At 33.0% G+C, this 12,076-nt stretch overlaps 2 protein-coding genes across 2 annotated transcripts; both read left to right on the top strand.

Moving 5' to 3' along the window:
- Positions 1-2,847: 2,847 nt before the first annotated feature.
- LOC112737453 (serine/threonine-protein kinase Nek5) lies at positions 2,848-10,835 on the top strand. Its single transcript, XM_025787365.3, has 15 exons — positions 2,848-3,451; positions 3,585-3,651; positions 3,747-3,812; positions 4,037-4,083; positions 4,195-4,240; positions 4,332-4,412; positions 4,507-4,549; positions 4,634-4,683; positions 5,475-5,556; positions 5,647-5,696; positions 5,843-5,916; positions 6,016-6,067; positions 6,160-6,807; positions 6,918-8,634; positions 9,687-10,835. Exons 1-14 carry the CDS (start codon positions 3,354-3,356, stop codon positions 8,631-8,633), a joined length of 3,120 nt encoding a protein of 1,039 aa, XP_025643150.1. The 5' UTR covers positions 2,848-3,353; the 3' UTR covers position 8,634; positions 9,687-10,835.
- On the top strand, positions 9,747-10,400 carry LOC112732768 (uncharacterized). The gene has a single exon (XM_025781547.1). It carries the CDS (start codon positions 9,747-9,749, stop codon positions 10,398-10,400), a length of 654 nt encoding a protein of 217 aa, XP_025637332.1.
- Positions 10,836-12,076: the final 1,241 nt, after the last annotated feature.

Here is a 12,076-nt window from a genome sequence, read left to right as displayed (position 1 = left end):
ATGGAGGATGAATTTGAAGAGAAAAGTTTTGAAATATATAAATACGTACTTAAGAAATCTCGAATGAGTTATTTAAGTGTAAATGGAATAATAGTAACTTAATTCATTATAGCGTGTAATGATATTTTAGATTTGAAAAACAAAATGTAATGGAATGTGACTAAATTTTTAAAATAGTCTTTCATTATTTTAGTCTCTTAAATCTATAATTTATTATATTAATTATATTGATTTTTGAAATTTAATTTTAAATATAATATTAATTTTTAGATATTTTTTAACGTTGAATTAATAAATAAAATACTGAACTAGTTCTAAGTTATTATTACCTAGATATAAAATTAAATGGTGTTTTATTTTAATGTTTGAACAAGATAAAATAAAAAGATAAAAAAAATTTATATGATGTGTAAACTGTTTTATCTCTACTTATTTTTTAAAATAATCTATTTTTATTTTGTTTAAGGATTAAAACGAAACAATATCATTTAATTCTGTATTTATTGTGATAAATAAGAGCTAATTTGATATTTCGTTCATCGACTCAATACAAAAAAAATTTAAGAACGAATATAATGCCTAAAATTAAAATTTATAAACCAATATAATAAATTTTTAATTTGAGAAATTAAAATAATAAAAATTACGAATCTTAACAATCACTATGAATATTTAGTCATGGAATGTTCTTTTTTTTTTTTTTAAAAAGGATAATAATATATATTAACAAGTGGCATTTGATGCTGCTCCACGCATTCATTTCACTTCACACTATCATAATTTTTCATCATCTAAAGTTCTTCTTTTATGTTTCGTTTAATCAAAAGATGGTGAGATTAATTAACTTTTATTACGAATTATCTTTTCTACAAATGTAATATATTATTGAATAAATTAAAGATACATAAATTGTTATCATATCCTACACGCCTCTCTGTGTTATTAAATTGTATGTTAACACCATATTATAAACATATTTCTCAACAAACTTAAATTATTGAATAACAATGCACTATTAAATAATATTTTCTCATGTCATAAATGAATAATATATGATTTTAACTTTTGCACCAACTATTTGAACAATCATTTTAAAAGGTTTGAATTTAAATTAAATATATATAATATAAAATTTTTACATAACTCAAATAATACTATTGTTCATTAAATATAGTTCCAAAATACATTATGAATAATTCCAATAATTCTAAATCCGAAGAAGGCATAGAGTGTAGAAAATGATAAATTTCAAAGCACAAACCGTTAATGATATAGTTGATGTGTGTGTCTCCTGATCATAGCAATAGATGACTCACATTTCTCCCAAGAAGGTGACACTCTCCATGACTCCTTATCATCGCTATTAATGAGCATTCATCATCACTCAACAAGACGCAAAATAAAGCATTTATTTTCATAAAGTTTGTTTTAATTGTTAGTACTTGCTAGTTAATAATTATATATGCTTATCTAATTAGTACTAATTACTGTTAGAATTTTGTTAAAATCATTCAATTCACAATAAAATGATATAATGTGACTCATTTCTATTGTTTTTAAGTTTAATTATTTTATTGGTTCTTATAATTTCACTAAATTTTTAATTAAATTTTTATATTTTTTTTAATTGAATCTATATATTGCTATTAATTTTATAATTAGATCATTTATAGTGTAAAAAATGATAGAATTAATTGAATATTTATTTACAAATTGAAAGTATTCATAATGCTAGAAAAAGTTATAGATAGTTTGCAAGGAGAAAATTCAATTGGAATGTTTGTATCAGTTGGTAGTGGTTATGGAATCTTAATATTTCGGATAAGATAAAGTTCATCATTTGGCTTGAGTTACACAATACTCTTTCCACTGAAGTTTTTCGTTACAAGCGGCAGCTGTCTGCCTGTCTAACTCGGACATTTATCAGAGATGTAATGAGACTCCATAAATTATGGAGCATTGTTTGTAGGACTGCAAAAAATCTATTTCAATTTGACAGATGTTGGATCTTTCTTTAGTTGATTCAGTTAGTGGAAGGTCTCTTGTGTCTTGATTGCGTAAGGTTATGCCCTAGCAACGAAATAATTCTTGGGGTGGGATTGTGGTGGATGTGGAGAAGTAAGTGCAATGACATTAAAAATGTTCAGTGTCTTTGGTCTGATTATATAGTGATAGCAAATGTTAAGATCACGATTAACTCTATAGGATTACATGCCGAGAAGTTTTCTTTATTTCGATGTTTAAATTACTGGATATTTTGGAAACCTTCGTCAAGTAACTTTTTTAAAATTAATTCTAATGCTAATATGGTTTCTGATTTGCAAGTGGTTGGTTTTGGATATATAATTAAAGATTCTAATGACTGTTGGGTGATGAGTTATTTGAGTAGTATTTTTTTTTTGTCTATTTTTAGATGTGAGTTATTTGTTATTTGAAGAGGACATATTCTAATTTAAAAGTGTGATATCAAATATATTATTGGTAAAACTGAATGTTTGAATATCTTGTATCTTTTATATTATAGTGCTTATGATGCCATATATGATATTTTTGATCTAATTATTGAGATTAAAGAGTTCCTAGTCAAATCTAAGTCGTCTATTTTAAATGAATTAGTCATAAAGCAAACAAAGCTACAGATTAATTAGGGTGTGATGGAGTTTTGATTAATGAGAGTCATGTTATTTAGAATTCTCCTAGGAAAAACTTTGAGCAAATTATTTACTTTCATTCAGTTTAGTTAGTTTGTTTTGTTTTTTTATTTTGTTTAGATACCCAACAAAAAAAGGAAATTTTGCAGAAAAAAACAAGAAAGCTAGTAAGATGGTTAAACCAGCTGTGATTGTCGGCTAATACCTAAGCATACCCATAAGCATTCATCTTTCTCTTCATCTGTGTCTGAGTCACACACTTAGAGAGAGAAAGAGAGTGCTTCATTGTCAATAGACCCCTTTTTGTGGCTTCTATTGTATCTCCAACTTGGCAACAAAGGTTGAAACTTTCAACATCCTCCGTTCCAATTAATCATGGGCATGCAATTACTGCCACTATTATTGTTATCATTGCGATGATGGTTACTACTTACTAGTGGTGAGGGTGTGGGTCAGTTCACTGAATGAGGGAATAGGTGGAGCTTGGAAGCAATGTAGAGGGAAGAACCACTATATGGTTTCAAGAAAGATTCGTTTTTTATTTGAAATGGTTCCATTTTGATGCTAAAAGTGAGGATTTTGAGAAGTGGGGAATGGTGTGAATTTGGTATCTAGCATAGCAATATCCGAAAGATTTTATTTTTGTTGGTGTTTTTGGGGTTTTCTCTTTTGAAATTTGGGGGGTTTGAGGGATCAAGAGCAATGGAGTCTCGGATGGATCAGTATGAGATCATGGAACAGATCGGAAGAGGTGCTTTTGGAGCTGCCATCCTTGTTCATCACAAATCTGAGAAGAAAAAGTAATGATCCCCGTTTTCTTCTGCATTTGGGTGTTTAGCTTTTCTTTCTTCATAGGTAGCTTCAAAAGATTAGAAAAAATAAAATAAAATAAAATCTAATGGATAAATGTTTGGTTTTCCATTGGGATTGCAGATATGTGTTGAAGAAAATCAGGCTTGCTAGGCAGACTGAAAGATGCAGAAGATCTGCACATCAAGAGGTTAGTTTGGTGTTTATTGTAATTCCCTTTACATCAGGATTGTTCTTTTTGAAATTGGAGATTTGATCATTGTTGTTGCTAATTGGGCTTCGTAGATGGCTCTTATTGCTAGAATCCAGCATCCTTACATTGTAGAATTCAAGGAGGCATGGGTTGAGAAGGTGAGAGACCCTATCACTTTCTATATCTATATAATATATGATGTGTTTTCATCATAGTCCAGTTTTCTTTTTCAACAAATGGTTAAATTTTTGCAATATTGCTCTATTATAACATTTTCTTTTTTAATAATGATATATCATCCTAATTCCTAAACAAGGAAAATTTTGATTACTCTTTTTCTTTTTTTCAGTTAAGCAGCTAAAGCATTATTCTTTTGTTGTAGGGTTGCTATGTCTGTATTGTTACTGGATACTGTGAAGGAGGAGATATGTAAGTTTATTATGGTTATATGTATGAGCTTGTTGCCGACTCACTTAAAAGTTCATAATTTTGTTGTGCATAATTCCTTGATTTACTGGTTTTCTTTCATTTTTTGAATAGGGCCGAATTGATGAAGAAAACAAATGGTGCTTACTTTCCTGAGGAGGTATTGTGATGGATGTGTACGCGGTGTATTGTTTTCCTATAATATTAAATTAGTTTTAGATTTTCACGTTGAAGTTGTTGAAATTGTTCAGAAACTCTGCAAATGGTTCACTCAGTTACTCTTGGCAGTGGAATATCTTCATTCAAATTTCGTTTTACATCGTGACCTAAAGGTATACACTTGTATGAAACAAATTATGTGGTCCACTTCTCTTGCCTTCTTCGTGTAATCTATATTTAGTCTGGTTTTGTTGATTTTGCCAACAGTGTTCCAACATTTTTCTTACCAAGGACCAAGATGTTCGCCTCGGTGAGTCTATCTACCATCTTTGGCTACATTGTTGATAGAGTTTTAATTCTCCCTTCTGAATTTTTCTGTGTTTCCTGATTATAGGGGATTTTGGGCTCGCTAAGACGCTAAAAGCAGATGATTTGGCTTCATCGGTATGTCTGAAATAATGAATTTGCATCTTCTTCTTTCTCTTCCTTGAATCTGAACTATTTAGTTTAAAAGATGTAAGGATCCATTCTATACTTCGTTCTATATAGCTTATATCACATTGGTGAATTCTGCATGATAACACCATTTACTGATGACAAGTTACAGATTTAGTGTAGACATTTTCGTTTTTATATTATTCCCCTCTCTTGCTCTTGTACGAAGACATACAGTTACACTAAGAAGACAGCTATTCTAATACAACATGGACCTTTCTCTCCTAGTTTTCATTCCCTCTTACTTCTTGTGTTCATGAAAACCGAAGCATCAAGTTTTTCCTTAGCACCATTTTCCTATTTTTACATTTATTTGAAGCTTTGCACCTTACTACTTAATTTTCTCTAACCATATATCTAAACTAGCTTTGAACAGAACCATGGATGCTGAACAGAATCTGGCTAAATTATCTTATCCTTTTAACCATAAAAAGAAGTATTAATGTTTGTTTCATGCAAAGCATTAAGCCTGTGTTTACTTGAACTAAAATTGGCACTAAACTTTTATACGCGGAGGTATTTGCCTATTTATTTTAGGCAAAAAACCTGGGTGGTACTAGATTTATTTATGAGAATTTTGAACTAGATTTTTCCATGTTTTATTCAATTCTGTTATAATTTTTAATATTCATCTGGAAGATTATGCTGCAGGAAACTTCATGTTTGATAATATGACATTACAGAACAGTCACCCCAAACCCGAAGTGTAATTAGTTATTGTGGTGAATTTTTTTATGCAGGTGGTCGGGACTCCCAATTACATGTGTCCTGAACTGCTTGCGGATATTCCTTATGGATTCAAATCTGATATCTGGTCACTAGGTATGTATCTTTAGAGGCAAGCATCTGATACTTCTCGGTTTGGTAGTTTTGCTGTGGCTAAAAATTAAAATGCATTCTTATGCTGTTCAGGGTGCTGTATATATGAGATGGCTGCTCATCGCCCGGCTTTTAAAGCTTTTGTAAGATTTCTTTATTTTTAATTTATGTTTAGGATTTTGATAAAATGTGAAATTGTAAAAATACGCCATGAACTATGCATTTTCGTTCTGTTATCTATTTTGCTGTTGACTCTATTATATTAGTAACATGGTATATTGTGTTTCAGGATATGGCAGGACTAATAAGCAAGATAAACCGTTCCTCTATTGGCCCGTTGCCTCCTTGTTATTCCCCTTCCTTGTAAGATTCCATATGCTTATGTTAATGTTGCTGGTTCAATTCTTATTTGTCGTCTTTTATGTCGAAAATCTTAGTTTTTGTTGACTTGTGTTCCTACAGGAAAACACTGATAAAGGGCATGCTAAGAAAAAGTCCGGAGCATCGGCCAACAGTAAGGCTCTCTTGAAAATAAATAATTTGCATTATCGAAATGGTTTAGTATCATTGCTTATCCTAAACATTCTCACTCTCAACTTTTCACAGGCATCAGAAGTGTTAAAGCACCCTTACTTGCAACCTTATGTTGATCAATATCGTCCGTCTTTTAGTTCTCCAACATCATGTTCTCCAGGAAAACCGATTTCAGCTGTCAATTATTCTAGAAAAAATATGGCTGAAAGTCAAAGCAGTACTAGTTCAAGTAGTGACAAAGACAGTTTGATGTCACATGAGAGACACATTGCAACATCCGTGCCCGAGCATAACAAAGCCACCGAAACAGATATGGCATCAATTGATGACGATAGCTCAGAGAATCTCCTGGCTAGTGAAGAAGAAAACGGCTCTAATAATGTCAATGCTAAAGCAACTGAGCAAGAAGTGATGAAACCATCTTATAATGAGCCATGTTCTAATATTGAATCTAAGCAGCCGAAAACAATTAGAAGTATAATGATGGCGTTAAAAGAAGGAAAACTTAGAGAAGCAACTTCTCCGATGAGAGGCAATCGCATAAAGGTTGGTGGTGTATCAACACCAAAGACTAATATAGAGACGTTGTCCAAATTGCCAAAACCCAATTTCACAGCTCCTGGATTGAAGCCAAATGTAGAGTCCCCAGCTGTTGCGCATCCAAAGGGATCCCCGGACTCTGTAAAACGAATACAAGGATTGCATCCTTCAAAGCATCAGGTACAGTAGCATTTAAAGATATCTACTGTCCTAGTTATTTTTTGAAGATTTTATCTTAACAGTGAAATATATTTCCGGTTTCCCGGATTCTTGTTTATGCTTGTTAGCAGTTGCCAGTGACAGAGTCCTCACCAAAAGCGAAACCTAGGCACGACTTGACTTCGCCATCTGGCAATGTCAAACCAGTAGAGGGAGAAGGACTTCCTGATAGAACATTGCAAAGGACTCCCCCTACCTTAACTAGACGACCTTCATTTCCGGCTCGAATGAGGCCAGTTGGGCTTGATGTTCCAAATGCAACAAATGATAATGGGAAGTCAGGTTCAAATAGAACAGCTCAGGAGCCCGACATTAGCCGTTGTCAGTTGACCAATGGCAATGTACCACATCTTTCTAGACCAGCTGCTAGAGAGCCTCAGAAGGCTTTTGGCCGAAGCTCCAAAGGAATGCAAACAGACAGCAGTAATTCCGCATCATCTTCGGTCTCTATTCAAGGATGTGAAATTTATGATGATGCAACAATTTTTATTGACATGAGAGAAGAAACACTTCCTGATAACGAGAATGTACTCAAAAATGTAGGTGCAGAATCATGCCCACCTACAACCTGTGCACATTGTAAGAAGGTTGAAAACGTTTGCAACAAGACTGGCGAGGTTACCTGGAGTTTTCGGAACACTAATAGTAATGAGAAAATGGATTCAAGGATAAGTCTTGATCTCCCTATTGAAGATTCTGAGGTTACTTCTGCATCAGAAGATAGCCTTCCTGTTAAACATACAAGTATCAATGTTTCCTTTGGATCTGATAATAAATCTGTAGGCCCTTGTGCTGAAGCCGCAGACGAAATCATAGATCATCATGATATTTCTAAGGAAATAACATTAGCCACAACTATCCAACATCCACTTGAAAATTCTGCAGAAAAGCCGGTTTATGGCGGTGTTCTTCCACTAAGGAAGTCTGAAGGTAAGTCTGAAATCGTTTGTCAGCCAGAACCCATGTGTAAGTCCTCTGGGGACGACAAATCCACAGTGAGGGAGCGATTATCATCGGTGTCTGAAACTGCTCCTCTGATTACATCTACTAAGCTATCGAGCCAGAAAGTCTTGCAAGAGAAAGGTACTGTTGTGCAGAATCCAGCACCGGAAAGGCCAGATGCTGGCCATCTTCCTCCGGCCTTTGATGATGTCATCCATGTAATACGGCATAGCAGTTACCGGGTTGGAAATGAGCAGCCAGTTAAGGAATCTGTTGAGAAAGGAGTTCAAAATTTAGATGTTGGTAAGTTCATCAATGTTGTGAGGGATGATGTAGAAGCAAGAAATTCAAGCCCTCCTTTGACATTGAAATCTTCTAGTTCCTCTGAACTGCCAAGCACGAAACCAAATACATCTGATCAGTTCGAAACAAGAAACAATGGCACTCTGCCAATCGTTAAATCTCCAAGTTTCTCTGATGCTTCATGCATGAAATCAACTATGTCTGATCATGCTGGTCTTAAGGAACAAGACAAAAGCAACCCGGTTTCATTAGTTTCAGAATCTAATTCCACCGAGTTAAGTAAACACGATACTCCTACAACCGAAGACAAACCTCCGGTGAAGGAAATACTGGATGTGAAATCTTTCAGGCAGAGAGCCGAGGCACTCGAAGAGCTCCTAGAATTGTCTGCGGAGTTGCTGCAGCAAAATAGATTGGAGGAACTTCAAGTTGTTCTGAAGCCCTTTGGGAAAGACAAGGTTTCGCCAAGGGAGACAGCGATTTGGTTAGCGAGAAGTCTTAAAGGAATGATGTCCGAGGAATGCGGAGGACGCGGTTCATGAGGTATCTTCGTTCACACGTAACAAGTTCGCTCCTAATTGATGTTTTACAATTTGCTTTTAATAGTTCATATCTATTCAAGTTCCTCTTGAATTTTTAAGAGTACAAAAACAATCATTGTAATTCTTTCAATGCTTTTATGCTGTTGTAAATAGTGACCATACAAAATTAATAACATCAACTTCCGGTCAATTGTATGGACATTGTGTGCCTCCAGCACATTTGTTAAAGATAAAGTGTACACATTATGGACTTAAGTCTGTTGGTTTCAACAACACAATAAGGCAAGACACAAAGGATAGAGGGACACAAAAATTAATATTTTTGTATTTTATTTGGTGGTAAACTATATATGAAAAAGAATACATTATAAAAGTTTAATTTACTCTCATTTTCTTTCACACAATTTAAAAATAAAAATATAACGATAAAAAATATAATTATGAAAAATTAATAAGAATAATAAAAGAAAAAATATAAAAATAAACTGCCTCTTATGAGTGTCTATGTGTCATTTTTGTTAAAAAAGATACAAAATAAACTAATTTAGTATTTCAAGATATAATGTCTATGGCCATGATCCATCATGTCTCTGAGTTCCGTAGGTGTCATTGTCTTATTGAGTGATATAATGCAAAGCTAAGAGACAGAAATGCGTGTACTGACACTTAACTGACTCAAGCTGATAAAAAAGGGTCTTGGAATGATTGGTAGAGACAAAATTGTAGGAACATATTCAGTTATTAACTGCTTTTTGGCTCCTTGTTTGTATAGTTCTCATTTTGTCGCCAAATTCAGATATCAAACATTCATTTGCAACTCAATAGTTTCCCATTCCCCTCTTGTTTCCATTTTTTCGTTGAAAGCACAGTGGAACATGCCTAGAAACTAGGTACTTTATTTATTTATTTATTTATTGTTAGCAATTTCTACGCGGTTTGTGTTCATATATATACCTTTATGGTTCCTTCATTGTCTTTCATCATACCCTTTCCACTTTTAAATCATTGCATTACTTTCACCCACATAACAACACTTGTCTGTTGCCATTTAAGCCTAAAACTCGGCTGCAAGTGCGCGCGCACATACACACACTTATTTGAAGATCAGAACCAATGGATGTCGAGCACTCTACTAATGGTGCCAGCACTGCCACAGCAAGTAGGACCTCATCAGGCAATGGTGGCTGCATCCGGAAACTGATTTTGGCTCTGGTTTTAGTGTTTGTTCTTTTGATGGTGATCTTCAGCATAGTTTGGTTTGTCATGGACATACAAGAACCCACCTTTCAAGTCACCTCATTCTCTGTCTCCAACTTCAGTGTCTCGACCACTCAACTAAGAGGGAAGTACCAAGTGGAACTAGCCATATTGAACCCCAACAAGAAGATCGAAGTTGTGCTTGACCATTTCAATGTGTTGGTGTACTATGGTCAGGTGGGGCTCTCGGTGGCTGCGACGAAGCCTGTGTACCTTGAGAAGCTGGCCAACAAGACTGTGGTTGTGTCCTTGGTCGTGAGGGACTCGCCCAGGTTCGTGCGCAAGGAAGTGCCAGAGAATATGGTTAAGGAATGGAACAAAGGAGTGGTGAACTTCGACGTTAGAATGGTGGTTAGGGCAAGATTTGAAGCAGGAATCTTGCCAAGCAAGGAAAAGTTCTTGGATGTTTTCTGCGGGGATCTTGATGTGGGGTTCTTCTCTCCAAAAGACAGTGGCAAGCTTTTGGGTATAGGAAAGCATTGCCATGAGGCTGAAGAAGACATTGATTGAAAAGAAGACCAAAAGATGATGGTAGAAAAAGAACGGGTGAAAACTCAGGTGTAATTAGCTTCATATGAAGTTGATAGTTGAGAGTTGTTACATGATAATTTAGTCAAATCTGTTAAATTATTTAATGACTTTCAGTTATCAACTTCACATGAAGTTAACTGCACCTGAATTTCTATCAAAAGAAATATTAGGTGAATAAATTATTTTTGTAACTATAGTCTAACTAAGTCTTTCTTCTCCTTCCTTTTTAACTAAAATTTCTAGTTATCAATTCTCAATCTATTAAACCAACCTGGTTACCAAAATGATTTGGTCATATAGCATCACCCTTGGTAGAAAATGGAACCTTTTGAGTTCTATGGGTCATGCATATATTGGAGTACTTAATTTTGTAGCTGATATAAAAATTGAGCGTCAGAAATGAATTTTCTCTCATATGAAAGTTTTACATAGCTTACTTATGTGCGATCTTTTACTATTAATTTATTAAATGAGGTTCAAATGAGATACAGAGCCTAGCATGAAAGATAATTTTATTTATTTAAAAAATGATTTTTGGGTTAAAATTTGGTTGTTTAATCTATCAAACGAAATTACATGGTTATTTTGATTGTATAGCTATAAGGTATAATATAGAAAAGTTGATAGAAGGATAATGACTCTAACGTGCATATATTTTTTCGGTAATGCTATGGGAGAGAAAAAACAAAGGTCAGAATTTATCTTATTTATTTTATTTAATTAAATAAAATAAGTTTTGACTAATTTTTTTTGTTATCAAACATTTATGATATTTCTCTTTGCGTTCTGAGTATTTAATGTGGAAGAAAATTGTTTGGCATTGCTTGATTAGGAAAACCCAACCAATTGAGGCACATTACCGTTATAAAGAGTTTGATTTAATTATTATAGAATATAGATAGAACATCAATTATGTGGCCAAATTTAATAGATAACTACTCTTCTCCCTTAATTATAGAAAAGACAGAACATCCTCATATATAAACACCCCCTAAATTATATGATCATCTCTTTATATGATAAGTTGATAACCTTTATTTCCAACTCCTTTTAGATAGAATATTGTGTGGACCTCATCATTTATTATCAAATAGAATATAATAAATTCTACAAAATCATAATATCATAAACATACAAAATAAGTTAATAATAATATAAATTTAATTTTAATACAATAATATTGTATATAAATTTTATACATATATTTAATTATATATTATCATATTAAAAAAATATTATGTACATATAAAAATCAATCACTAAATTAATTATAATTTATTTATGCATATATATATATATTATTTGTACATGTTTATTGTATATTTTTATATTTTAATATATATTTTATACTAATAATTAATTTAATAGTTGTTAGCCAAAATAAATACTTTTCACAACTATTGTATAAACTATCATTTTAAAACCAGATATAATTGAGTCACTATACATATAATTAATTAATTAAATGACTGTAAATTTTTTTTAAACAATATTTAATATATCAAAGTTAAGTTGATAACAGATGCCTTATATAAAATAAGAACACACCTCCATGATCGATTGTTGCAGTTTGGAGCATTCTAGGAAAGAGGCAAAGGGAGTGATGAGGTCTTCTGAAATTAAAGTTGAAACAAACCAATAGCAAATTTATAAAA

Source organism: Arachis hypogaea, chromosome 13 (assembly GCF_003086295.3).
Source record: "Arachis hypogaea cultivar Tifrunner chromosome 13, arahy.Tifrunner.gnm2.J5K5, whole genome shotgun sequence".
NCBI lineage: Eukaryota > Viridiplantae > Streptophyta > Magnoliopsida > Fabales > Fabaceae > Arachis > Arachis hypogaea.
This window is presented reverse-complemented; position numbering and strand designations above follow the sequence as displayed.